The following is a 27933-nucleotide window of genomic DNA, read 5'->3' on the forward strand; positions in this document are numbered from 1 at the left end:
AATGAGCACTTTTGCCATGCGTGCAGAGGCTTCCCTGGGGATTTTCTGGTGGAGAATCCCCGAGGAGGGTGCAACCCACCTCTTTGGGAAGGAGATGACCTCTGAGTTTGCAGTCCTGTCTACTCGGCTCAGGTAAGCCACCAAGGAAGGGCATCGCTCGGCTTAGATGGAGGCAGGCGGCCCTTCTGATTTCTCCCCGTTAGCCATCTCGTCTGTACCGTACCTACCACCTTAGCCTCTCAGGGCTCTGCGGGGGAAGGGGTCTGGGGTCCCCGCGAGGATGGGGCAGGAGAGCCCCTTCCAGAGACGAGGCAGGAGGCGCTGGGGGAGGGGAGCTGGGAGTGGGAGGAGCAGACGGTTACCTCATTGAAGCCCTCCTGCAGGACGTCCAGTAAGTTCCCCCGGGTCAGGCAGGCTAGCATTGTTCCTGCCGGGGGCTCCCCGGGCGGGGTCTCCAGGCCAGGCCGCCGCCTCCTTCCTCTGCACACAAAGACTCTCCGCTCAGCTTAGTGGGATCTCTCCGGAGTCCCGCAGGCCACTTACTGGAAACCTAGACCCGAGCCAAACTAGCGCCTTGCACTGGGCATGCTCGCACCCGGCCTCTGCCGGAGGGGCCCCGGCACTGTCGCGGTTCCTATAGAAACAGCTGGGCGCGCAAAGGGTGGAGGGGCGCTGGCTGGCAGCCCCCGGCCCGGCGTGCGTCAGGGGGAGCACCGCGGGCGCGCGGCGGGCTGGTGTGTGCGCCCAGCGCGCACGCACACACACACACTATGCGTACAACACACTTGCACCGGGCTGGGGGCGGGCCTGTGTGCCTACACTGCAGCACCGACACGCCAGGCCGCCGGCGGGCGGGCGGGTCTATGCGCGCGCTGCGAACACACACACACACACACACACACACACACGTGAGCGCACACACACACAGTCGCTGACACACCGGCCGGCGTGCCGGCGTGTGCATGCGCTTGCAATCACACACCAGGCCTGCAGGCAGGCGTGCCGGCGTGAGCGCGCGCTGCACGCTCACACACACACACACACGCACACACACACATTCTGCAGATTATTTATTTTATTTTATTTTTAAGATGAGATACACAGAGAGAGGCAGAGACAGAAGCAGAGGGAGAAGCCGGCTCAATGCAGGGAGGCCGTATGCGGGACTCGAACCCTGGGACCGCGGGATCACGCCCTGAGCCGAAGGCGGATGCTCAACCGCTGAGCTACCCGGGCGCCCCTTATTTATTTATTTTTTTTTTTTTAAGATTTATTTACTTATTCATGAGAGACAGAGACAGAGAGAGAGGCGGAGACACAGGCAGAGGGAGAAGCAGACTCCTCGCAGGGAGCCCGATGCGGGACTCGATCCCCGATCCCAGGATCACAACCGGAGCCTAAGGCAGGGGCCCAACCACTGAGCCACCCAGGTGTCCCCATTCTGCGGATTTAAAGCCAAACGCCCCACAAGATGGGTGGGAAAGGAAATGAATCAGAACTTTTTCTCCCCGGACGAGCTGAAAACAGCAACCTTTTTCCACAAGAGGCCTGGAGAGTAAGGTTAGGCTAAAGACTGGGGAAGCAGGGCAGCCCCGGTGGCTCAGCGTTTAGCGCCGCCTTCGGCCCAGGGCCTGATCCTGGAGACCTGGGATCGAGTCCCACGTCGGGCTCCCTGCATGAAGCCTGCTTGTGTCTCTGCCTCTCTCTGTGTGTCTCTCATGAATAAGTAAGTAAGATCTTTAAAAAAATAAAATAAAGACGGGGAGCAGAGAGAAAAAAACAGAGAGAGGGAGAGAGAGAACCAGCCAGACTGGGGGGGGGGGCGTGTGTGGAAATTTAGTTATAGATGATATCAGAACACATTTAATAGAAATAGTACTAAAGAAATATCACAGGATCACAACAGATCAAGGGTAAACCAAGGATCACCAAAGCTTTACCTTTAAAACTCGTATTTCTTTTCAAAATAACTGCAAAGTGGCACCTAGATGGCTCAGTTGGTTGAGAGGCTGACTCTTGATTTCAGCTGAGGTCACGGTCACCATCTCAGGGTCCTGGGATTGAGCCCCCCTCTGGCTTCCCCCTCAGGGAGGAGTCTGCTTCAGGATTCTTTCCCTCTACACCTTCCCCACCCCGCTCTGTAGGGCTCTTTCAATAAATAAATAAATAAATAAATAAATAAATAAATAAATAAATAAATAAATGTTTAAGACAAAAAAATTACTGCTAAAATGTAAAGCCCATATTTTTAATGAATGAAATGGGTTTTATTTCTTTTTGAGATTGTATTTATTGGAGAGAGAGAGAGAGAGAGAGAGAGAGAAAGCACAAGTAGAGGGGAATGGCAGAGGAAGAGGGAGAAGCTGGCTCCCTGCTAGGCAGGGAGCTAGACACAGGCTCCATCCCAGGTCCCCAGGATCATGACACCAGCCAAAAGCAGATGCCCAATGGACTGAGTTACCCAGGCCCCCTGAAATGGGTTTTAATTAAAATAGGCACTACAGGTGAGTGGGGGATGGGCTAAATGGGTAATGGGTATTAAGGAAGGCACTGGTTATGATGAACACTAGGTGTTATACATGTAAGTGATAAATCACTAAATTCTACTGAAACCAATATTACACTATATGATAACCAATGGGAATTTAAATGAAACTTTGAGAAATAAAATGAAATAAATAGTATTAAAATGTCCTGGAGCTTTTGAAAGAGTTCAGTAAAAGCTTCCCCAAATGAACCAGAGAGCTATTCCCCTCTGTTTCTAGTTATTCAAGTCACAGCCTTGATTATTTATTTTTAGGAATACTAGTCATTTGTACTCTCAATGCACATTCTTGTTTCTATAGGAAAACTGGAAGCTGAAAGAAAACCCATATTATGTTACATACTCCTCGTGATCCCAGATGGAGGGGAAGGCTGTGAGGTCAGGGCCTTGCCCAAGGATACACAGCTGGTCAGTAACAAAGGCAGTTTGAGGAGCTAGGACTTTACACTTCTGATTTTGCAGAAGGCACAAATTCCTTCCCCAAATACACATTGGTACCTCAGCAAGAAAATCAGTAACAGCTCTTTTCAACCTAATGACCGCCTCCTCAGCTCACTAGAGAGAAAGAAAATCCATACCTGAGCATCCAGAACTAGCAACATCTTGCCTGAATGTCTAAAGCTGCTAAATGCAAAGCTACTTCTGAGAAAGACAAACCTCCACCACCTTCCCCCACCCCCACCACAGCAAGCAGGGAGCAAAAGGCCAGCAGAGGTGTTAAGTGGCTGCTGCTGACTGAAGCTGTGTATTCAATTCTGGCAAAGGCTGGGGAGAAGCCATGACACCAAATCAAACTGAACCTGATCAGCCCACAAGTCAGAAGTCCACTGTCCTTCCCAACTAGCTGGGGAGTTTAGCTGCCAAGGGGACTTGCCATGACCACAGTTCTTGGTGTAATACCGTCAGGTGAGTCACTGATCCATGTTAATGCAACAAGGCCCTTTGAAAAGAGAAACAACATAAAATTGCATGCAACACATCTATATGCATAGTGATGCAAAACCAAAACACTCAGCTGGTGGATCTCTGGATAGAGGATTCTGATTGGTTCCCAGCCCATCAGGCTTTCGACAAAGGAGAAAGTATTGAAACATCAGAGGGAGGTCCTGCTGATAGTTATATGCCAAAAGGTCACTATTTCTCAAAGAACAAGGCCTATATCAAAGAAGGACCTGTGAGCTCAATATTCCCAGGAGAAGACTCATTAAACCATTGGATTTTAAAGCTAAAAAAAAAAAAAAATCTTTTGACACACATGAAGGAATAAAGACCAGGAGAGCTATTTACAGTCACTCAGCATATCAATATGAGCTAAGATCTGGGGCACCTGGGAGGCTCAGTCAGTTAGGCATCTGCCTTCAGCACAGGTCAGGATCTCAGGGCTCCCTGCTTAGTGGGAAGTCTGCTTCTCCTTTTCCCTCTACCTCTCCCCTGGCTTGTGCTCTCTCTCTCTCTCTCTCTCTCTCTCTCTCTCTCTCTCTCTCTCCCTCTTTGTCAAATAAAAATCCAAACAAAAACAAAACAATAGGAGCTAAGTTCTGAACCAAATGCCTCTGATAGTCAGCCCTGTGCTGTTTGCCCTGCACCTCACAGCATGTTGGAGGAATTAGAGGGAACTGTGGTAGATAGATACAAGATTTATTATAGGGCATGTGGCCCACAATTGCTCTGTTCCCTAGAAGTCTGTAATTATATCAACCACATTTTCTACAGTAGTGGTATGCAATAGGGTTTTCTGTGATGGTGGATATGTTCTGTATCTGTGCCATCCAGTCCAGTGGCCACTAGCCCCATGTTATTAGTAAGCACTTAAAATGTGGCTAATGCAAATGCAGGACGAAAATTTAAATAGCATTCAATTTTAATTCATTTAAATCTAGATAGTACCATTTCATAATATTCTGTGCCATCTTCCCCACACAACTAATGAACTGTTCCAAAAATTATACTATTTTCACATATAGTCTGCCTCTCACACTTGGAAAAGCACCAAATCCCTGTTGGAGCATATAATCTCTAGGTTTTTTTGCTCCAAAGATGTGATCATGGTATTTATCATGGTCTGCCCTACCAAGTAACCCATGTGAAGAACAGAGTTTTAGCTCTAAACAGCATTAACATTTACTGTCCCCTCCCTTTTCCCCATCTCACTCTGCTGTGATATCAGCATAAGAGCTGGTAGGGTAAGTGGGTTAGCTAAAAGAACCAGGAATAACTAGGGCAATGATCTGCATCCCGTAGTGCTGGAAGGTGGGGAAACTGCAAGCCGGTCCAGGTAGCTGGAATCATTCCCACCACTGCTGGCTTGTCATTCACTCTGCCTGGGAGGACAGGCAGAGGGTCCAAGCTAGCCACTTCCTGTATATCTATGCCATGCTGCCTGATTTCTGAAATTTTACCAGACCTCCTCCCTCTGTCCTAATATTATCTTAACAATAATGGCAAATGCTTCCCTCACCGACTAAAAGCTACCCACATATCTATGTACAACCATAATAATATTAAAATTGAACTTATACTATATGCTAAGCCCTATACTAAGCACTTATGTACATTAGCTCATTTGATGGTCACAATCATCATAAACAGTATGGGTTTTTTATTATCCCCATTTTACAGATGAAGAAAGAGAGGTCTGGAGGATAAGTAATTTGCTCCAGACCTTATAGCTGCTAAGTGGTAAAGCCAAAGTCCAGGTTCTTAATCATTATGCAATATTTTTATATGATGTTTGAGACATAAAATGGTACTCAATAAATGTTTTTAGTTGAATGAATGAAAAAATAAATGAGTGGAGGAATCACTGGCTAACTCATTTATCACTTTATTAATACAGATAATAATATGCTAGCCTAAGTAAGACTATGAGCCTTAGACAGAATTGCCATTTGGTGAAAAAATTTATATATTTTTAAATTTTAGGGCAGCCCTGGTGGCTCAGCGGTTTGGCGCCACCTTCAGTCCGGGGTGGGATCCTGGAGACCTGGGATGGAGTCCCATGTCAGGCTCCCTGCATGGAGCCTGCTTCTCCCTCTGTCTGTGTCTCTGCCTCTCTCTCTCTCTCTCTATGTCTCTCTTGCATAAATAAATAAAATCTTAAAAAATAAATAAATAAATTTTATTTATTCATTCATGAGAGACAGAGAGAGAGAAAGGCAGAGACACAGGTAGAGGGAGAAACAGGCCCCATGCAGGTAGCCTGACATGGGACTCGATCCCGGGTCCCCAGGATCACACCCTGGGCTGAAGGCGGCGCTAAACCACTGAGCCAGCCGGGCTGCCCCTGGTGAAAATATTGACTGTGACTTCTCCCTGTGTAGAAATGTGTGAACTTCACACCTATGTAAATTTATTTATTTATTTATTTATTTATTTATTTATTTATTTATTTATTTATTTTTAAAGATTTTATTTATTTATTCATGAGAGACACACAGGGAGAGGCAGAGACATTCACAGAGGGAGAAGCAGGCTCCATGCAGAGCACCTTATGTGGGACTTGATTCCAGGACCCTGGGATCACAATCTAAGCCAAAGGCAGACACTCAACCACTGAGCCACCCAGGCATCCCTCACACTATGTAAATTTAATACATCTATTGTGCACAATCATTAATGACTATAAAGAAGCAGAAAGACAATCTGAATAAACATAATTAAAATTGTCAATGGAAATATTTTAAATGACTCTGAAATAATTTCTTAATCTTTTTCTGTTTTCACACATTAGTGAAATTCTTGGCAGTAACATATGTCTACAATTTCAACTGCATTTATCTTCAGAGACATCAGCATAAATGTACACAAAAGGGCTCACATCTACCACCAAAGACCCCAAACGTGTCCTGGCTCTTAATCTGCTCCCTTTGTCTCCAGGCTTTTCTGCTAGCCTACACCCCTTAATCTTACTTAGACAATGCATTCATCTTCCTGCTCAAATGGTCAAGTGTTTTCAAACACTCCTTTTTCCTGTCAGATATAAATTCCTCTCAAGGCCCTCCCCCACATTGCTGGTGCACAGGTTGGGTGCACAGGTTAGCAGGCTCCTCTCTGTCTCACGCATTTCCAGGGCTCATTTTCATCTCCCATGCCTTCATTACTATCCTTCTACTACTCAGATCTTGACTATGCCTCGTTCAAGTTCTGCTTCCTCATAAAACTCCTCTGACCACTTTTGGTTTTCTTAAAATCAAGGTAGATCTTATCTTAATCTTTCTGGAATACCCATGTCCTAGATAACGCATGGTTCATGCCTGTTCTTTTTTTCAGGTTTCTGCTCAAATATCACTTTATCTGTTCAGCCTTCTCATGATCACCCTATTTAAAATGACAATACCCAGGGCACCTGGGTGACTCAGTTGGTTAAGCATCTGACTTTTGATTTCAGCTCAGGTCTTGATCTTGGGGTTGTTGACTTCAAACCCTGCACTGGGCTCCACACTGGGTGTGAAGCCTACTTAAAAAACAAAAAATAAGCAAAAGTGAATAAATAAAATGACAGCACCCCTTCATCCAGGCACTCCCAAATCTCTTTGCCTTATTTATTTTTATTTTTCTTCCTAGCATTCATCACTGTCTTGTATATTCTGTACTTACTTGTTCGTTTGCTTGTCAGTGTCTCCTTGCCCAGAATGTAAAGTCCATGAGAGCAGGGAATTCTGTATGTTTAGTTACAGGTTTATCTCCAGAACCAAAAATATTTCCTAGCACATAGTAGATGCTCAATAAATCCTACCTCAATGACTGAATATTCTTCTTTTTATAATTCAAAGGTCATAGCATGTTCCATATTATATTCCTTAACATTTAATTATAGTTTAATTTATTTTTAAATATTTATTTATTTTTTAAAGGTTCTCCATTTATTTATGTATTTGAGAGAGAGAGGACCAGCGAGAAAGTGTGCGTGCAGGGGCAGGGGCAGAGGGAGAAGTAGACACCCCGCTGATACAGGGCTCAATTCCAGGACCCCAAGATCATGACCTGAGTCAAAGGCAGCTGCTTAACCGGCTGAGCCACTCAGTGCCCCTAATTCTAGTTAATTTAGAAGTGTGAATTTTTGTCTCTTTCAGTGTATTTCCAAGACAGATATAAATAGATAATTTCTGGTATCCTTTTATATTTTCTTCTCCTTCACCAATGCATTTTTTCTTTAAATATTCACTAAATATATGGAGTGCCCACTGTATGTCATTATCTGCCACGTCCTTTTCTTTCAGCAAAAAAAAAAAAAAAAAAAAAAAAACCCTCAGGAACACAGAGTTATGCATAAATACACAAATACACACAGAAGCAAGAAACAAGACTGAAAGAAAGAATAGTAAAAGACTAGTACAACCAAGAATCCAATATTAGTATGTGGGGACAAAGTGTACAGGGTGAGTGACAGACTGAGTAGGAAGAAAAAGGAAAAAAGAGACAGAATGATAAGAGACTAGAGTAGGATGTTGCCAAAGTAATCACCAGATGCCAGTGCTTAATATAAACTGTACTTAAGCAGATATGCAAATACATTCTACATGAATTTTTGAAATTCACATTTCAAAAATTATCTGCAGATTAGCCTGCGGGTAGAAATTAGATTAAGACTAGCGACATCTGGTGGATATTTTGGAAATAACTCTTGAATTTCTCTACCGTATAAACACTACACAAGCCCCCATGCCTCTGGACTGCCATTCATAATAGGTTAGGGCTCCACATTACTAACTACACTATCATGAAATAATCTTTCTGCAGGACCTAAGACTTCACAGCAAGAGGTAGCCAGATTTCTACCAAGAACCCTTCTATCTCTCAGCTGTTGACCCTCTGTCTTCAGAGATATATATATGTAGATTATATATATATATATAATCTGACACCAGGATTCTTCCTTTAAAAGTTAAGTTATTACCTAAAATGTTCATGTCCTTTGACCTAGGGATTCTACTTCTGGAACCCAACCCAAAGGGAAAAAAGTCTTAAATGAGGAAGTCAATTTATCACAGGGGAGGGAAACCTAAAAGTCTAACAAACAGAAAAATGGTCAAGAAAATTAGAACCGTTATAATGTTTACCAAACATTTGTAACCATATGAAAACAAACATTTTTAAAGATTTATTTATTATTTATTAGAGAAAAAAAAGAGAGCATAAGCAGGGAGAGGGAGAGAAGCAGACTCCCTGCTGAGCATATAGCCCCGATGCAGAGCTCAATATCATAACCCTGAGATCATGATCTGAGTCAAAATCAAGAGTTGGATACTTCATAACTGAGCCACCCAGGGACCCTTTGACTCTTGCTTTTCTTAATGTTTGTAAATATTAAATTTAACTGTTCAAATGTTTGTTTTAGGGGTGCCTAGGTGGCTTAGTTGGATTAAGCATCCATCTCTTGATTTTGGCTCAGGTCATGATCTCAGGATCATGAGATCAAGCCCCATGTGGGGCTCCATGGTCAGCAGAGTCTCCCTGTCCCTTTCCCTCTCTGTCTGCCCCTCCCCCATTTGTGCAAGGGATCTCTCTCCATGGGGGGAAGACTAGAAGAAAATACTACATTCTAAAATAATAACAGTGATTGCTTCTGGAAGGGAGCATTATGGTTTTTTAAAATAATGGTTTACAGTATTTCCCAAATGCTCTATAATTAACATGCATTATTTCTATAACAATTATTATTTAAATCTTTTAAACAGCATATATTCTGATTAATTGCTATAATTTTTCAACATCTCCCTGATTTTAATAATGAATCAAAGCAGCTAGCATTTCCACTAAAAGGGGAAGCAAGAAAAAAAGCAAATATATGACAGTTTTGTTCCAGGATCTGAGTCCTGTTGGAGAAATCCCCAGTTGTGGAAATGTCCTAAAATTCCATTAATGTCATCACACTTCTTTTAACGGTATACCAGAAACTTACAGAGGGCTCTGCTGGCAGCAAGGTGTTACAGAGTCTCCTAACCACTTGAGTCCCCATCTTCAGAGTCCCTAGAAAAGCCGGATCACAGCCACCTTAAAATAGGAAGAGGGAGAATGTACAAGAATTCAGGACAGGAAAAAAGTTCCCAAGCTAAACCAACCTAGTAGGGTCAGGACCCTGCCTCAAATCTACCAACTTATGTCATCTAGAAGTTTCAGAAATGGGACCCCAGTTGGTGGGGAAATCCAGCCAAAGATAATGTAATCACAACAGAACTGTCCTAATGATATTTTAAAAACTAGCCACTTACGCTGAATAGTAATGAAGTAAAGAGCAATGCTTCCCTATCAGTCACCAAGGATGCATTTTTCCCTTCTCCCTAAGATCATCAGTTAATGACCACAGTTAAGAATTCTTTTGTTGTTGTTGCTTTTGTTTTTGTTGTTGTTTCACAGTTAAGAATTCTGAAGACAATCAAGACAAATACTGGGAGCTCTGCTTCTGGCATGCACTTCTATTCATTCTCAGGGATTCCATTTTAACCTAGAAAGTCTGCGTTTATATATTAAGGCAGAAATTTTGACATAGCACTTTCAAGTTTACAAGTGTTATCACCTACATCATCTTATTTGACCGTCATAGTAAATAACTGTTGGAAATCAAGCTCCAGCTAGTAGTGAACCCGCGAGGAAGTTGCACTGCCAATTTGTGGTGGAGGAAGTTTTCTAGTCACTTCTTTCGAATCCACCCTGTGCCAGAGAACAGGCCGGGAAAATGATGATAATGCTGATAATGGCAGCGACATTGGACTACATGCCATGTACTGTTCCAAGTGTTTTAAATACTCACAAACCTTCTATGAGGTCGATACTATTACCACCAACTATTTTGTGCCATGATTCCATTTTCGGTACTATGTCGGTCTTAAAGAATCATCGCTCTCAGGGATACATCGAGGGCGTCGGTATTTGGGGAGGATGGCATACAGGCTGAAGGGGTACACGCCCTTAAATTCGTCTCCAAGCTCCGAGAAAGTCTGATTCAGGAACTGCACCCTAAGAACCTGAAAGACTCAGAGCCGGCTCAGAACCTGAAACTTCCGCCTCCTTCTTTCTAGCCGCCCCCCCCCCATTTTAACCCCTCCGAGGGTACCTACTTCTGATCTGGACGCTCGACCAGGAGTAATTCTATTTCCCAGGCATGCCCCCCCCTCACCCCCCTCCCCCACTTTTCAGCACCTACTTCTTAAATCATCCGTGCGTCTGGTTCAGCATCTCGGTCCCCAGCCCTTCTGAGCACGGCCTCCTCCGGCTACAGCATCGCGGCTGCGTCCCCGCTGCCATGGTGACGCGGAGGCCGGCTCGGCCTGGCCCCGCCCACCTCCAGCCGACGCGAGCCAGACCCTGCCCACCGGGGCCCCGCCCCTTCTCGGCCGGCCCCGCCCCCTAGCGGCCCGGAGCGCAGGCTCTGCCGCCTTGGCCCCGCCCCCTGCGGACCGAGCCCGCTCCGCCCCCTGAATGCCCGGACTGGCCCCGGGAGCTTAGCCTTATGCAAAGATGGGAACCCGCCTCTTGGACGCCCCAACCACATCCGTGCTCCGCCCAGCCAAGGCCTGGGGGGTCCCGCGCGAAGCGTCTGAATTTCCCCGCTGCCCTTAGGCTGAACGAGTCTTGCTTTACTTAGGTAAAGCCCGCAGCCCCCCACCCGGGAAAACGCCACCAGGGATATTCCTTTTGTGATTTATTGATCCTAGCGGCTCTGCACCTGCAAGCCAAGGGGAGTTTCCAGGTCACGCACTTCTGTCAAATGACTTGAAGTCCTTGTCACCGATGGTCAGAGATCGCTTCCTCCATGCCTCAGTCCCTGCCCTCGTTTGTCTGTTTAGGTTCTGGGACCTTTGACCCCACCACCGAAGGAATTGCCCAAGCCAGCTCTGGGGGGCTGTGTACAAGAACTGAGAATGCTTTTCCAGAGCTCCTCTTCTTCTTAAACTGTGGAGTGTAAGGTGTGTAAAAGAGACACCGTTAAATTAAGCCCAACAAAATCAGCTCAAGTGCTGGGGTAACCTGGCCTGTCAGCACTTTTCTTGAAAGCAGGAGCAAAGGTAGAGGTCAAAACACTTCCTTCAGGCTCATCCTAGCCCCCTCATTTTGTGGAGCTCCATCCACACCTAGCTAACCCAAATACAACTCCAAGCTAACGGTGGCAAATAAAAGATAGGCCTAGGGGAGGGGGCAAGACTGGTGGCATTCATGGGACTCTGGAGTTCTTTAAAACGTGGCAGGCATCTCTGGGCTGCCAACCAATTCCCCAAGGCAGATTCTCCCCCAAGGGAGTAGTGGTAAAATGATGGAAACAGGTGCGTCCTCCCCAGAGCTCACACCAGGGTCCCATTCTTGCTGTCATAGCGGGGTGTGGCCTGTGGGAAGCGGAGGATTGCGTACTCCGTTGCATTTTCTGACTGGAGGTGTTTCACCTGCCGAGCAGAGCGAGGCTGGGTATAGCTGCACACTTGAATGTCTGCATAATGTAAGCTGCTCTCCTTGGACCTGAGGCCTGGACTCTTCTCCTGAGATCCGGGCTTCTCTAACACCTGCTCATACGTATGTCCTCTTGTGTTATGGACCTGCAAGAAATGGACAGCATGAAGGGAGATTCTTGGCTTGCTTTTGCCCCTCACCTACAAAGCAAGGTCAGTGATTCTGATGTCCCCTCGCCTTGCTCCTCTGTGGGACAGAACCAGCAATTTCTGGTTCCAGATAATGGAGATGTGTCACAGGGTGAAAATGCTGAGTCCTCAGATCCCATGTCAGAACAGCCCCCTGGAAGGGACAGAGGCCGGTCATCACCTTTGCACTGTGCTTGTGCCTGTGCTGCTGCTGCTGCTGCTGCTGCTGCTGCTGCTGCTGCTTCAGTGTCTGTCTTGCTTGGCTTCCTGAGAGAAAGAAATCCAACTTAAATTCAGTCTCTCTTCTCTGTCTCTGCTGAGATTGCCTTCTTGGAATCTCTGTTTGAGTATTATGGTGGGCTTCTAACTAATCTCCCTGCCCCTGTTCTCACCTCTTTGGTGACATTCTCACATCCAAACTCCTTTCATTCTCTGCCCACAATATCTTCCATCCTCATTTTTCACTGGCCCCTAACACAGTACAATGTTGACAGCCCATTATATGGCAGGCTGTGTGCCATGTTCTGGGGATAAAAGGATGAGCAGGCTATTTTCTCTGCCTTGGAGAGCTTACAGTCTACTAGGGGAGATAAATAAGTATACAGACTATTAAAGTACAATGTGCTAAGTGTTCAGCCACACCACACAATCGGTCACTTTCAAGGAAGGGTTAACTTCCTTTTCTTTCTTTCTTTCCCCTTCTTTCTTTCTTTCCCCTTCTTACTTTCTTTCCTCCTTCCTTCCTTCCTCCTCCTCCCTCCCTCCCTCCCTCCCTCCTTCCTTCCTTCCTTCCTTCCTTCCTTCCTTCCTTCCTTCCTTCCTTCCTTCCTTCCTTCTTTCCTTCCTTCTATGTGAGACAATTCCACTGCCTAAAATACCCTTCCTTCTCTGTTTTCCTCTTCCAGCTTGAGAACTTGCTATTATTCCTTCAACATTGGTGTTTTCTCCCATTCTCCCGCACTCTTACTCTCCTATGAATGTGAATCTATGATAGCACTAGTAGATTGCATTGCAGTTACTTGCTTATGTGTAAACAATTCTCTCAAATTTGATTTTGAGCTCTTTGTGTCCTTCTTATGCCTCTCTGCCTCCTTGGGACCCAGCAGAGCGCCTCGCATACACTATCAGTGCTCAATTAATTTTTGCTGGGTGAATGAAAGAATGAGCATCCAACCTTGCCACTCTGAGATGATGGAAAGGATAAGACCCAGAGACTCAAAGCTGGTCTTGAATCCTGGAAGATTTTCTCAGGTGTAGTATCTCCCTTTATCTCTTCTAAGGCTTCTCCTCTTTTTCATCCCTTTGCCTTTTCCAAAGACACAGGTTCTAGCAACTTCTCTAATTGGACCACTTCAAGCCCCCACCCCCAACATCCAGTTACCTGTTTTCTTTTTCCTCTGGGCAATTGATGGGCAGTTCCTGTAAAAAGAAACACAGATCACCTACGTGTAAGGGACCTGGCCTCCATCTTCCCACCTTCATCATTTGTTCTGTGTCCTCCTGAACGTTTTGGGATGACCTTCCCTCACTTCCTTCTAACAAAGCTTCACCCTAAGCCAGCCTAGGCATTTATCAATGGTACCGTATCTCTCCCACAAGGATGGTTCTGGAAGGTGAAGTGGTACAACTGACATAACTAAACCCAAAATACAGCCTCAGGCAACTAGGCACAACATGCCAGGGATATAGCTGGGTTGAGGGCTATTCTGGGATTGTCTAGCAGGCTAATCCCAGCAGAGGGTAAGGGAAACCTGCCAAATAATGGAATATTCCTGGATTCAGAGACCCTCTTGCTGCTGCTTCAGTGCTTCTTTTTTCAGGGTCTCTGCTAACATGGGATTCTCATCTGGGAGTCACAGGAGCTGCCACAACCAGGGCTTACTGGTTAGGACTCCTCAAAGCCCTTTTCTAACATGTGATCTCCCTTCCTGCTTCTCTGTCCTTGTTTTTAATTAACAGAGAAAGTGAGAGATATTTAACCTTTAACATCCACAGCACAGGGAGCTCTGAATTTGGTGAGTGACTCAGCTGCCTTGCCCTTGTTGCAGGACAGACCTCATTTCTGAGCTGTAGGACAGACTCATTTCTGAGCCCCTGGGGTCCCTGGTGGAGCCACTGTGTCTACGTGACTGTCAACTGTTTGATGGCCAGAGAAAAACACTTGTCTGAGGAAATAGGCTGAATAGTTTGGGGCTTACTCCGGATGCTTTTTCTTGCTAGTACATTTCCAACTCTCGCCAGAGCCAGCCCTATCTGTCTGAATTCTGTCCCCCTAAGGAAATTTCCTTCTTTTGCTAGCTAAAAAGAAAGAGGGAGGGAGGGAAACTTCTAGATCATGTCCTTTTTCCTCCTGTGGAAAAAATTAGGATTTTCCCGCATATATTTGTTTGTGTTTTGGTTTGACTTTTGGTTTTAATGCAGCTTGTTAAGTTGAGAGCAAATAGAATCACCATCTGAACTTTACACGTGGTTCAGGAGGAAAAGCTTTGAAACCACTTCTAGGTGTTTCTACTTCTGCCACTTTAGCTCTTCCCTTTCTTTTCTTTTTTTTTTTAATTTAAAGATTTTATTTATTCATGAGAGACACAGAGAGAGAGAGAGAGAGGCAGAGACACAGGCAGGGAGAGAAGCAGGCTCCATGCAGGAAGCTTGATGTGGGACTCGATCCCGGGTCTCCAGGATCACACCCTGGGCTGAAGGCGGCGCTAAACCACTGAGCCACCAGGGCTGCCCTAGCTCTTCCTTTTCTTAAAAAAAAATTTTTTTTTTTACCTCTGTCTATTCATAGCCTTATCCTAGCCTCTAATTCCTTGCCCTTGTCGAGACTGTTCTACTTACTTCTACTTAAATGGATAAAGAGAATATAAATTCTAAAGTAACAGATTTGGGCGACCAATTTTAGTGAATGGAGCCTTTCCCAAGCTGGATACTATACAGTGCCTGGACACAACCTAAATGGAATATTCAGTTAGACTAATAGCTGATGGGATTTTATTTTTAGCTCAGAATTCAGGAAGCTAAATAGGCACTCTCTTATATTGGCAGTATGAATAAAAACTGGCTCAATTTTCCTGCATGGCAATTGATAAGAAGTATGAGGAGGCTTAAACATAAAGTGTGTACCCTCTGCTATAGCAGTTCCATATCCTAAGAAATAATCAGGTGCAAATATGGATGCTCATTGTAGCATTGTTTACAAGGGAATGGATATATAGGATATTTCTGACTGGAAATATTCCCAATGTTGGACATATTTTTTTGCAATTTGCAAAAAAATAGTAAATATCCTATATGTCTAACATTGGGAATTGACTAAATAAATGGCATCTTCAATAAATGGACCATTATACATCTGTTTAAGAAACATGTTGGAAGAACATCTAATAGCACGGAAAAGCTTATTAAGTTAACAAAAAGATAATAAGGCATGTTTTGGGATAAAAGCTATGCATGTAAACATTTCAAAAGGATTACATGGAAGTGACCTTTCCGAGTCATTGGCTGTGCAGGTTGGGACAGTCTGAGCCAGGGATTCTGTGCTGAGATGCTTCAAAGCCTTGTTTAAAATGTTTGGATCCCTCATAGAGGCCTATAATACCCAAGTTTACCAGGAGATTTGGGTAGGAATGGGATTGATGGACTTCACCGTTTATAAAATCAGGATTGCTGATAAAAGAAGTAAAACTATGAGAGCTTTGAGTCCTGGCACCTGCTCATGGTCATCATTATCCAGTTTTGCTTGGAGTACAAATCAGATAGAACTTCAGTCTGGCTGTAAATCTCAGCAAGCTCTGTTAGATGGGAACATGAAGCATTGCTGTACACTTGTAGATGTGTTGTTTCCTTTGTGGCATGAATAAATGTAACTGTGAAGTGCGCCAAAAAAAAAAAAAAAAAAGGATTACATGGAAATATACTAAAATGTTCCTGCCATTTATGGTTGCTATAAATATATTTAGAATATTTATGGTTGCTTCCTATTTTCTGCTCTTTGGTATTTTCCAAAATTTCTTCAGTGAATGTGTGTTACTTTTATAATCAGAAAATAATAATAATAATGATATTTTAAAATAAAAATCTTTTTAATCATCATACTGTCTTAAAGTCTCTAAGTTTATTGAGATAGTAAGAATCAGAGGAGAACAATATTTATCCAGTCCTATTAATACTTAAAATTTTTTAAAAATTTATTTATTTGGGGAAGAGAGAGAGTGAGTAGGAGGGAGAGGGAGAGAGAATCTGAAGCAGACTACCTGCAGAGTGCAGAGACTGATGCGCGATTCAGTTCCATGAGCCTGAAATCCTAACTCGAGCAAAAACCAAGAGTCAGACACTTAACTGACTGAGTTACTCAGGTGCCCCTGGTCCTAATAATATTTTAAGAGGAAAAAAATATGTTTTGGTTGGAATATCCAGGGTAGTGTTTCTAACAAGGCCCTAGAGTCAAAGTGATGGTATCAGACTAGCCGTGTGATATTCAGCAAGTTTTTAGCTTCATCAGGCTTTCATTTTTTATTAACAAAATGAGGATAATAATAGAAGCTAAATCCCATGGACTTTTGGAAGAATTACATTAAAAAAAATGTAAAATACAGGTACCTGACATATAAGGAACATCAGTAAAAGCTGACTGCTATGATTAGCACCATCAGAGAAAGAATTAACCAAAAATGAAGACTGTGAAAACTTGGCACAAAGGAAGCAAAGGAAGCTGTGACACACTTTCTGTAGAAATGCTTAGATGCCTGGGCACTTAGGTGGTTCAGGTGGTCGGTTGAGCATTGGACTCTTGATTTTGGCTCAGGCCATGATCTTAGGGTCATATAGTCATGCCTGCGTCGGGCTCTCTGCCCAGTATGGAGTCTGCTTCCCCTCTGCTCCTACCCCGAATACAATATCCCTCTCTCTCTCAAATAAATGAATCTTTGGGGAAAAAAATTTTTAGAAGACCCTAAATGTCCTATGTCTATGGGACATCTCAGAGTTTAAAAAGTGCACCCCTCCACCCCCACCAATCCTGATTAGCTTCTGAGAAACTCATTATCATTTCTAATTTACAGATAGGCCAAGTGAAGCCCTAGAACTTTGGTTTCTATTTTTTTTTAAAGATTTTATTTATTTATTCATGAGAGACAGAGAGAGTACGAGGCAGAGACATAGGCAGAGGGAGAAGAAGGCTCCATACAAAGAGCCCGATGTGGGACACGATCCCAAGACCCCAGGATCACACCCTGAGCCAAGGGCAGAGGCTCAACCACTGAGCCACCCAAGCATCCGTAGAACTTTGGTTTCTTATGCAAGAAGGCAGGGGCCAAATTACCTATTATTACCACATCCTCTGCATCTGTCATTATATCTGGTACATATAGGCATTCAATAAAAATGTTTGTTTGAACGAGTAGTAAGAACAGGACTGGAACCCAATGTACTGATTCCAAATTACATGTAGCTTTTCAAAGGACCTTATCTATTTCTCTAAATATGATGATGATTTTTTTCACAACCAAGACATCCTCAAGACTGACCTAGACATGGAAGATATAGCCAAGAAAACAGTAAACAAGATAAAACTAGGTCTGGGGATTTAGAGTGATTATATCTCTGGGAAAAAGCAGTAAAGACACTACAAATAATTTATTGTGAGGCTTTCATATATCCTCTGCTCTTCAAACCTATAATCTAAACAACATAGGTCGTGTTAGCTATATTGTCTACCTGAGGACAAAGAGAAGTTACGGGACTCGCCTAAGGTCACACACAGCAAGGAAGTGTGAAAGCTCTAATCAAACATTCCATGGATATTCTCCTCTCTACTTCATCTCTTTTAAATAACATGTCTCCAAAGCTGCTTTGCTTGATGTGGGAGGCAGTATTATGCACGGGTAGAAAGTATGGGGTCTGAAGTCAGACAGGCCTGGGTTGGAATGTTGGTTTATTTGCTCACTAGCCATGTGACCTGGGAGAAGTTAACTTCTCTGAGCCTCAGCTTCTCAGCTGTAAAAACAGGAGGAGTAAGGCCACCTCCCTCATACTATTGTTGGAAAGAGTAAAGGAGATTGCTTGAAAAGTGCCTAGAGCCTGGTAGCTCTCGAACATTATAATTATGATGATCATCCAGGGAAGAATGGAAGGGAGCAAAAGGAAAGGAGAAGAAGAGGAAGACAAGGAGAAACCAGGCCAATTCACCATTCCAGTCCTGCTCTGGCCACGCGGCAGTCAGCATGTTTGGCTATGTTTTCTGAGGCTTTCTGAAAGGAGTCAACACAGAAAGAGGTAATGCTCTGGTGTTGGCACCTGGAGGTGTGCCTGGCAGAGGGAGGTGGCAATGGGAGGTTGGTAGAGAACTATCTGTAGGCTTTCTCTTATTCTCTGGGCCTCCACGTCCACCAACAGAGCCATTACCCTCCCCCACTCTGCCCCTACTCACCAGCATCCCCGGCAGCAGAGCTGGTTTCCCATGGTGCTCTGTCTCCGAGGGAGCCCAGCTGTTTTTCTACATAGAGGGTTGTGGATTTCCTGGTTCCTGGTTTAGCTTTCAACAGCAGTTCCCAGGGAGTCTCTGTCAGTGTCAGATTTCAACCTAGCCGGTTGGACTTTGGAAGCCACCTGCTGGAGTGATTCCCAGGTGACTGTTTCCAGCCAAGGGGTAGAGGAACACACATGGGCTCCAGGTGAGAGCTATCTCACCTTTGGGATTTGGAGCTGCTTTGATGAAGCCATGAATGTTGAGCTTCAAGCTTCAGTGAAAAGAAACCTGAGATAGGAAGGGGCTCTGGGTTTCCTTAGGAAATGTTTCTCTACCACCTTAAACGGTCATTGAAATATAGCCTCTATAATGGAGTGAAGACTCTTACCATATGTTTCCCCAGCACTACTCAGGTTTAATGGAGTTTCACTTTCAAAGTAACCAGTATCAGGTTCTTATTGTCCCTGTCCAGAATCTGGGTTTGAATACTGGAGTCTCCTGGAAACTTAAATTTAGAGAAATTGATTCCTTTTATATGCTCCCTTGCTTTTGGAATTAATGTGGGCAGGTCACTTTTTCTACTTGGGTGAAAAGAGAGGACTAGACTCATTACCTAATCCCCTTTGTGGTCAAAAATCATATGGTTCTAGGATTGGCATGGCGTCAGCACTTCCTGATCTCTTACTTCCTCATCCCAGTACAGAACTACAGAAGCTCCACTTCCAACTCAACTCAGCTTCTCCTTCCAATGCCAATGTTATATTCATTCTACTCTCACCAGCAAGTAGGATGCAGTTGAGCAAATTCCTCTGTAGACGATATGGGCTCTGGGAAAATTTGTGAGCTTGTCTTCAATGCTCCCAACCCATCTTGCTCAGATGTCCGGTTATCTGTGTGCCCCTGCTGGGTGTTCAGGACCCATAGCTCAGCCCTGGGCTCCATAGGGAGTGGCCTGCACACTCCCTTCCTCCCCATATTTTTTTCCTTAAGAGAAATGGGAATAATGGGAGTGATAGTTTTATAGGATTTTGGTGAACATTAAATGAGATAAAGTAAATAAAGCTCTTGTCCACAGCCTGGCACATGGGAAGCTTTCATTAATTTCTAGCTATTGCTATTACTTCTTGTTCTCAGCTAATTGTCAGATGGCAAAGCATCTTACTTTATTATTTTGTGCCGGATCATTGCACTAGCGTCTTACTTCATGGCTGTGCTTCTCCCCGGTAATTCCTTCTGTATTCTAGTATTAACTGTATTCCTTTCACCCCGATACCCAAACTTCTTAGCCTGGCACTCAAAGCCCTCCAAAATCTTGTCTCTTTTCAGCCACTTTCTCTAATTTAAAGGGAGTTTTTAAATAAGATTTTATTTATCGAGAGAACAAGAGTGAGAGAAAGAGAACAAGAGTGGGGGGATGGAGGAGTGGAGGGAGAAGGAAGAGCAGACTCCTCACTGAGCAGGGAGCCCAACACAGGGCTCAATCCCAGGCCCCTGAGATGGTGACTTGAGCCAAAGGCAGCCGCTTAACTCACTCAGCCACCCAGCCTCAGGAAATGTAAAGGAAAATTTTAAAGGAAAACACCAAAGAGATTTTATGACCAGAAACTCCATAGGAAACCACAGTGTACTGTGGTATGATATACCTTAAGCAGCATTTATGGAATTCTAGAATGATAAATAAGGGTATCAATGATTCATGGAAGTCTGTTCCAGTGGGCCCATGACTGGAATAATAATTTTAGGTCTACATGTTGAATTTCAAGTTACATTGTCAAAAGCCAGTGTGTTCAAGAGAAAGTTGTCTAGGTAACAAGTGGTTTGGAAAGTCCTAGGGGCACCTGGCTGGCTCAGTCTGAGGAGCGTGCAACTCTTGATCTTGGGGTTGTGAATCTGAGCCCCATGTTTGGTGTAGGTATTGCATAAACAAACAAACAAACAAATAAATAAACAAACAAACTTTAAAAAAATGTCCTATAAGATATGGTTAAAAGAATTTGGTATATTACTTGGGAAAGAGAAGCTTTTAGAGGACAGGATGATTATTTTAAAATATCTGTAAAGGACTCCTAAGTGAAAGAAGGATTGCATTTATTTTCTGGACATGACCAGACCAATGAGCAGAAGTTACTGAAATGAAGATTTGGGGTCAACAAAAGGAAGAATTTATGAGAAATACATCCAAAAAGTTCTGATGAAGAACTGCCAAAAAGAACTTACAAAGTTCTAAGTTCTCTTTCACTTAAAAAAGTCCCAAGAGGAAGTTGACTAATAGTTGTAAAAGAATTTCAGTGGTATGGGGATTTGGACTAAATCAGAGGTTTTGAGTTTTTTTCTAGCTAAGGAACCCCCTCTTTGAAATAAAACTAACATAATAATAATAATAATAATAATAATAATAATAATAACAATTCCAAAATAGATCAATGGAAATCATTCTGGCTGAAGTCTGAATAAAGATCTCTTCTATTTCTTTTTCTTCTCAACTAGATGTAAGGTTCCTGAAAGTAGACAATAAAAGAGCATTTAAAAAAAATTATGTTTATAATGTACATCCACCACAGTGCCTTACCTGGGGGTTGAGAAACACTTGTCGAGTGAATGGATGAACAAATGAATGTGTCAATAGTTATTTCTCTGAGGTACGCTTTCGTTTTTGTTAAATGGTAATCCTTTAACCAAGAATTGAATTATTTGAATGAGGGCTCTTATCTTGAGAATCCACAGATCCCTAAGAAGGGGTTATAGGAATGGATCTCAAGAGCTGTGTGAACCTGTTCAAATCGTTAAGGCAAGCTTGAGTGTATTTTTCTGGGAAGAGGATCATACGGCTTTTGCTAGATTTTTCAGCCGGGTCTGTAACCTTAAAAAGTTCAGAATCAACCACTTAAATGGAAGAATTTCAGGTGTCCACCACAACCTGGTAAAATATATATTTGGGGCAAGGAGGTCTTATGGACCCTTCTCAAATCAACACATGCACAAACTACAGAGAGTAACTGAGGAGCCAGATGCCCACACTTTTCTGAACACACCATGTCCCTAGTATTAAGAGTCTGCTTCCAAAGGAAGATTCCCTGGCCGCCATCACCATATAAATAGCTCTAGTGCCCCTGCATTTAGTCTTGGACTAAGTGATTCCTCTCTTTGGGATGTTCCAAGATTAGAAACAGATGCTTTCTCTCATAGACCCTGTGCACAGGTTGGAGACACTTGGTGGTTTGGTGACAATGGCAGAGGCGTCTGTGTCTGTGCCCTGTGTATGCCTCCACCGCTCAGAATCAGGGACCATTTTCAGTGGATAGATCTTACTCTGGGAAAACAGGGCTTTAGGCAACTCTCTCCAGCTAACACTGTTTTCCCAACCCCTACCCGAAACAGGCCAGACAGGCTGGAGACCCTTGTTTTTGTGTCTCTAATCACCAGCTCAGACAGTGCCCTCTGGGCTGTTTGGATGGCATATCCCTTTCCCCTCCCAGGATCACTCTCTCTTTTGTTGCATTGTGAGAAAATTACAGCTAGGAATTTGATCTGGAGCCAGTGTCAGCTTCCGGGTATGATCTCAGCATCCAAGTGTGAGCTCAGGGTGCTGTGACGTGGGGCACATCTAACGGAGGAGCTTTTGTCTCGCTGGCTATGGCCTCTTCCCTCCCTGCCCATCCCATCGTCCAGGCCACAGAACAGGGAGCAGCACAAACAAGGCCCTGAGATTTGGGTTTATTCAGCTCCACCCAGAACTAAACCAAAGGCTATGACATGTCTCAAGGGACCAAACCATACATTGTGGGCCATGCACTCTCCCCCTCCCCCCAAGGATGCGGCTACCTCTGGGGCGGTGGGCAGCTGCTCATACCACCGCGGGGGGTAGAAAGGGGTTCGCTGGGTGCTGGCTCAGTGACACTCAGGGCTCAACCCTGGTTGCCTCCTCCTCTTCGTCTGGATCGGGAGGTGCAGGGAGCAGGGAGATATAGACCTCATTGACCTCCGTGTCCAAATGTCGGCCACCCCGAGGTGCCTCCAGGTTAAGGATGCCATCGTGGGAGAGAGCCGCCCGGACCCGCCAGGGGTCCACATCGGCGGGCAAGACGTAGGTGCGGCAGAACTCCCGGGACACGAAGCCGTGGCGGTCCAGGCGCTGGGGGTGCCGGGCAGACACCTCCAGCAGGTTGTCCACAGTCCTTACGGTCACCTCGTCGGGCGTAAAGTGGCTCACGTCCAGAAACGCCTGGAACTTGCCGTCGCTGAGCCGAAGCTCAGACGCCCCTGCCCTGCTACCCTCGGCGGCGCGGGCGGCCCGGGGCCGGACATAGTAGCCATGGTAGAGGGTGGGGGTCAGGATCTCTTCGGGCAGGAGGCCTGAGGGGCAGGATGAGGCAGGATGAGCCGGGGACGAGGGGTGAGGGCCAGGGAGGGCGGGGGGGGGGGCAGGAGGGGGCCAGGGGCCGAGATGGGGGTGCAGAGGGCAGGCCGGGCGGGGACCGCGGGACAGAGGGGAGCACGGGCCCAGCCAGGGGGTCAGGGCCGGGCATCTGCCCCGAGGTCAGCGGGAAGGGGACCGAGCCCTGCTTGGCGGGGGCGGGGGCGGGGGGGGTCCGGGTGGGAGACGGCTCGCCCCAGGAGTTCAGTTAAGCCCGGAGTGGGGTGGAGGCCAGCACTGTCGGGAGGTCAGCCCGGAATCTCAGGAGGTGGGGGCGGGAGGCCGGGGGTGGCGTCTGTGCCATACCTTCTCCGAAGCGCTGCTCGCCCAGGCGGCTGGGGTTGGCGAATTCGTACTCGGTGGTGGCCGGGTGGGCGTGGGGCACCGAGCGGCCCGACATGGCTGCGAGGCGTCGGCGGCTCTGCTCCGAGCTGCAGCCCCAACAGAGCAGCGACCCCTCCAGCTGCGGGGCCGGCCAGGGCTCGGTCCGAGGTGGGGGCGGGGTCTACACCACCCAAAATAGTGCGGAGCCCGGGGTGGGGGAGGGGCGGGGGCCGGGCCCCTGAGCGCCAGCGACAAGTGTGTGACCCGCGCTGCCTGGACCCCCGCGCCCCCCCCCCCCCGCACGCCCTGCAGCTGTCGCAGGCGGCCCGAGGGGACAGCGGGGGGTCCTGGCTGGGCAGCGAGCTGGAGCTGCGAGCTGCGAGCTGCCGCGGGAGGCCGGTCCCGAGGCCCTGCAGCGGCCTAGCTGCGACCCTCACCCTCACCGTTGGCACATTTTCCACATTTCCTCCCTCTGTCCTCCTAAGTCCCGGGCACCCTACACCCGACTGCACAAAGCTGTCCCGGTTTTAACGTTCTGCCGCCGTGTAAGGTGAAAGATGCAAGAAACTTTCCCACCCTTTTTTGGAGTGGGGTGAAGGGTCTTCTGCCCAGACGAATGTCAGGGTCCTCTCCTGAACCAGGGTCAAGCCCGGGCGCCACACAGATATCTGCCTGGCGCTGACTTGCTGGTGATGGCTGCTCTCCTCCAGGGACCCATAAAGAGTTAATGTCCCTGGGGCCCAGCCTAGGAAGATTCCAGTTCCTGCCCAGGCCCAAGATAGTCACTGGCCCAATTCCCCTGGCACGCTAGGCTGGAGAGGAGGAGGAGGGGCACAACAGCCGCCTGCTTGGGATTCCTGACTCCCTCCCAACTCCAGAGAAGGGGGTGTGGGGGGGCACTACTGGGTGTGGACGGAAAGCTAGTGCAACAGGACCAGGACAAGTCACTGGCCAGCTCAGACGTGTTTGTATTTCTCTTTTCTTAGCTCAGTGAGTACTGGGTATGTGTCACACTGCCAAATCCCTGATCACAAGTCTCCATGAACGGGTGGTGAGCTGGGATAATAAAACTCCTGACATCACCATTCCAGAAGCTTCACAAGACTGCGTATATAAGGGGCTGGCTGTAGCTGCGGCTGAAGGAGCTGACCAGCCAGCTGACCCCCTCCACTCAACCTAGCCACCATGGACATCGCCATCCACCACCCCTGGATCCGCCGCCCCTTCTTTCCCTTCCACTCCCCCAGCCGCCTCTTTGACCAGTTCTTCGGAGAGCACCTGTTGGAGTCCGATCTCTTCCCAACTTCTACTTCCCTGAGCCCCTTCTACCTTCGGCCACCCTCATTCCTGCGGGCACCCAGCTGGATTGACACCGGGCTCTCAGAGGTAAGTTTCTGCCAGGAGAGGAGAGTTCTTCCTAGAACCTCCTGGAAACATATCCACCTGCTCTCCTTTTTCTCTCTGCCTGAATATGGCTATGTCTAAGCATCTTAGGCACTTGTACGTCCACCAGGGTTTAAGAAACACTAGGCTACTGGTTCTTTCCACCAGTTTACCTGTTTGTATTTGATGCTCCACTGTGTCCTACTTACTGCCTTTTCTCCACGGGCTGTGAAGATCGCCCTCTATCTCCTAACTTCTAAGTAGGATGCCCCTTTCTGGTTTGGTTCAGAAAGATCTACAGGGAAAGAGCTGCCTTCAGACTCCTTTGCTCGCCTCTTCTGATATCTCATACTCCTGACAAATGTTAGCATCTCAAGTTTCAGAGTCAGGAAACAGTCCTGCCTCATTCTGAGCTTTTCACTTCCACTGAATGGAGCTGAAGACAGCAAACACTGTTTACTTTCTTTCTATTCCTTCCTCTAAGATTTTCCAGGTTTCTCAGCACTGTGACAGGGCACTGACCTGTGTCCAAACCTGATAAGAACAGGGCATAAGTCCAGTCTTGGGACCCCCGCTTGTCCTAAGAGGGTGGGAGAAAGGGGGTGAACAGATAAGCTTGACAGAGCTGTCACAGAGAACGCTTTGGTTTAAAAATAAATATTCAAATGTGAGTAAACAGGAGCTGAGTGAGCAAGGGCTTTGGAAGGACAATCAAGACCAGCAGAACATTCCAGATTGAGTGGGTGGGAAAATTGGCAGGGGCCTGAGTAAAAAGAAAGGGCCTTTGTCTCACAGACAAATGACAAGGCCAGGCATTGGGGTCAGAGAGGCAGCAGGAGCCGTGTCCAGATCCATCCTTGCGATTGCTCCCCTGGGTAGCCTGTCTTTCTTCCTGTCCCTGTACATGAAATTTGGGTCTGATGACCGTGAGGCATGCCTTGGGTACCACTCCAGTGGCTCCCCTGAACCAGAGAGCCATGTTTATTCAAAAAGGGATTTTGACCCAAAAACAGAAGGATGAACTACCTGGAGAGAAAGCGAGTCTGCAGAACGAAGAGACTGCACTGATGCAATCCACATTCCTACCATCTTTTCTCCTACCCTCTCCTCTCTTGCTATTTCTAGATGCGTCTGGAGAAGGACAGATTCTCTGTCAACCTGGATGTGAAGCACTTCTCCCCAGAGGAGCTCAAGGTCAAGGTGTTGGGAGATGTGATTGAGGTGCATGGCAAACATGAAGAGCGCCAGGTGTGTAGTGTGTTTTCTCTTCTGCTCATTCATCCACTGTGTGCTACATGCCAGACTCTACCGTCAGCCTCTGAGCCTGGCAACTGTCCAGTCTTAAGCCATGAGGGTCTGGGACCGGGACAACCTATTTTTGTTTGGGCCAGAGAAGAGGTCTTATTGTTTGTTTTGATATGATTGCCTTAGGTGGGATATATGGGATGTTTATTTCCCATTTAAGCCAGTGGTATTTGGCCACCTTAGAATCATTAGGGGAATGGAAAAGAAAAATCTCAGCGCTTAGACATATCCCAGACCAATTAAATCAAATTGTTTTAGAAGTGGGCCCCAGGCATCAGCATTTCTAAAAGCTCCCTAGGTTATTCTAATAAACATTCAAAGTTAAGGACCACTGATTTAGGAATAGTGCTTGTCAGACACCAGGTTACTTTACATAATTAAATGAATTGCGCGTATCCTGAAGACCTTTGACTTTGAGCCTTTCTTTTGGATGTTCCAGAATGCTCTCATCTTTAGCTCATCTAAAATGCTGAACTACTTGGGTTTGTCTAAGTTTCAGAGCTGCATTCAGCAGCTAGAACCCTGAAGCCCATGTGGAAATCAGTTCATTGATAGCCTGTCTGCATAAATCCTTGAGATTGAGCTGTATAAAGGTTGGGGTCAGGTAGTTTTTAGCAGAATTCTAGAGAATGAAATAGCTTCTCATTAATTTCTGGGAGGGTTTTTAAAAGAGTCTGCTTCTTACCGATTATTGAGAACCCATATACTTGTGCATCAAACAGTATAGTTTGAGGTCCTTGGTCTGTTTCAGCTTTGTTTATGTGATTTAAGTTTGGGTCATAGTCTCCCTGGATGAAGTTTTATTGTTGTCGTTGTTTTAGCAGTGGTCCTGTTGGTCTGGGACATTCTGGGACATTCCTGAAGAGTCAGGATAATTTCTGGACTTCTTTAGGGACTCAGATCTTCAGTGCTGAATGATATTTCAGTAGGCCCAACACTGATATAAACCTTTGGGAAATACTCCTAGAGATATCTATGCTTCAGTTTGAAGAGCTGTGGAGTTTTCACTGTTTCAGATTTCTCAGACTCTCATTGGTGGGAGTGACCACTTAGGCAACTTTTTTTTTAGCCCCAAACAGAACAGTCATTTGGTTTTTTCTTGTTGCAGTGGTGTATGGTCACATGTCAGAGGAAGGAGAATGTCTGAGTTCTCAGCAAGTGGTGCCATTTCCTGTTCTTATCTCTCTCTTTCTTCTTTCTCTTGGATTAGGATGAACATGGTTTCATCTCCCGGGAGTTCCACAGGAAATACAGGATCCCAGCCGATGTGGATCCTCTTGCCATTACTTCATCCCTGTCATCTGATGGGGTCCTCACTGTGAATGGACCAAGGAAGCAGGCCTCAGGCCCTGAGCGCACCATTCCCATCACCCGTGAAGAAAAGCCTGCAGTCACTGCAGCCCCCAAGAAATAGATGCCCTTTCTCTAACTGCATTTTTTAAAACAAGAAAATTTCCCCACCAGTGAATGAAAATCTTGTGATTAGTGCTGAAGCTTATTAATGCTAAGGGCAGGCCCAAATTATTAAGCTAATAAAATACTATTCAGCAACAGATAACTGTCTTGTGTTTGAATATTCTGTATTTTTAAAAAATAAATGTAAAAATACAGCAGATCCATTTAATCACTACATTATGATTTAGGGGACTCTGGGGATATTAAGTCAGAATGGCTGTCTCTACTACTTACTAATAGTATAAATTTAGCAAGTCAACCTTTCTAGTCCTTAGGTATTACATTTGTAACACGTGGAGCTGATTTGTACACTTGTAAAGAGTAAATCCAGGAGGAAATGTAGGTAAAAGCCCTTGTCAGAGTTCAAGGAATATCAGTTCCTCTCTCTCCTCCTCTGATTTTGGCACTCATTTTCAACAACAAATCTGAAAGAACTCTGGATAAATATGCATAAAAGACCTTAGTGAGTCTC

The 27933-nt window shown here is 45.8% G+C and overlaps 4 protein-coding genes, 1 long non-coding RNA gene and 1 pseudogene across 7 annotated transcripts in view; 2 read left to right on the top strand and 4 right to left on the bottom strand.

The window, feature by feature from the left end:
• The window catches only part of DIXDC1 (DIX domain containing 1), a 61534-nt gene extending 60784 nt beyond the window's left edge, over nucleotides 1-750 (bottom strand). Inside the window, 1 exon segment of the mRNA XM_025465548.3 lies at nucleotides 363-750. Coding sequence (XP_025321333.2) covers nucleotides 363-422 — 60 coding nt within the window. The 5' untranslated portion in view covers nucleotides 423-750.
• CRYAB (crystallin alpha B) lies at nucleotides 1-27564 on the top strand. 3 transcript variants are annotated; one of them, XM_025465551.3, is made up of 4 exons: nucleotides 1-132; nucleotides 24305-24704; nucleotides 25827-25949; nucleotides 27217-27564. In XM_025465551.3, the coding sequence occupies exons 2-4, from the start codon at nucleotides 24504-24506 to the stop codon at nucleotides 27418-27420; spliced, it is 528 nt and encodes a 175-aa protein (XP_025321336.1). In that variant the 5' UTR covers nucleotides 1-132; nucleotides 24305-24503; the 3' UTR covers nucleotides 27421-27564. The 3 variants fall into 3 exon arrangements, with proteins under 3 accessions (XP_025321336.1, XP_048965423.1, XP_048965424.1); XM_049109466.1 differs by lacking the exon at nucleotides 1-132 and adding an exon at nucleotides 18246-18387; XM_049109467.1 differs by lacking the exon at nucleotides 1-132 and having other exon boundaries at nucleotides 24336-24708.
• Nucleotides 2150-10637, bottom strand: LOC118354786 (uncharacterized). The gene is made up of 3 exons (XR_004815898.2): nucleotides 10066-10637; nucleotides 9447-9538; nucleotides 2150-3485 (listed from the first exon to the last, which is right to left on the bottom strand). It is a non-coding gene; the product is annotated as an uncharacterized LOC118354786 (long non-coding RNA).
• C5H11orf52 (chromosome 5 C11orf52 homolog) lies at nucleotides 11174-22149 on the bottom strand. Its single transcript, XM_025465552.3, has 4 exons — nucleotides 18542-22149; nucleotides 13496-13533; nucleotides 12296-12381; nucleotides 11174-12072 (listed from the first exon to the last, which is right to left on the bottom strand). The coding sequence occupies exons 1-4, from the start codon at nucleotides 18571-18573 to the stop codon at nucleotides 11824-11826; spliced, it is 405 nt and encodes a 134-aa protein (XP_025321337.2). The 5' UTR covers nucleotides 18574-22149; the 3' UTR covers nucleotides 11174-11823.
• LOC112671347 (ATP synthase subunit ATP5MJ, mitochondrial-like) lies at nucleotides 15659-16165 on the top strand (annotated as a pseudogene).
• On the bottom strand, nucleotides 22279-23446 carry HSPB2 (heat shock protein family B (small) member 2). The gene is made up of 2 exons (XM_025465549.3): nucleotides 23301-23446; nucleotides 22279-22933 (listed from the first exon to the last, which is right to left on the bottom strand). Exons 1-2 carry the CDS (start codon nucleotides 23392-23394, stop codon nucleotides 22479-22481), a joined length of 549 nt encoding a protein of 182 aa, XP_025321334.1. The 5' UTR covers nucleotides 23395-23446; the 3' UTR covers nucleotides 22279-22478.
• Nucleotides 27565-27933: the final 369 nt, after the last annotated feature.

Source organism: Canis lupus, chromosome 5, assembly GCF_003254725.2.
Source record: "Canis lupus dingo isolate Sandy chromosome 5, ASM325472v2, whole genome shotgun sequence".
In the NCBI taxonomy this organism is placed as follows: Eukaryota; Metazoa; Chordata; class Mammalia; order Carnivora; family Canidae; genus Canis; species Canis lupus.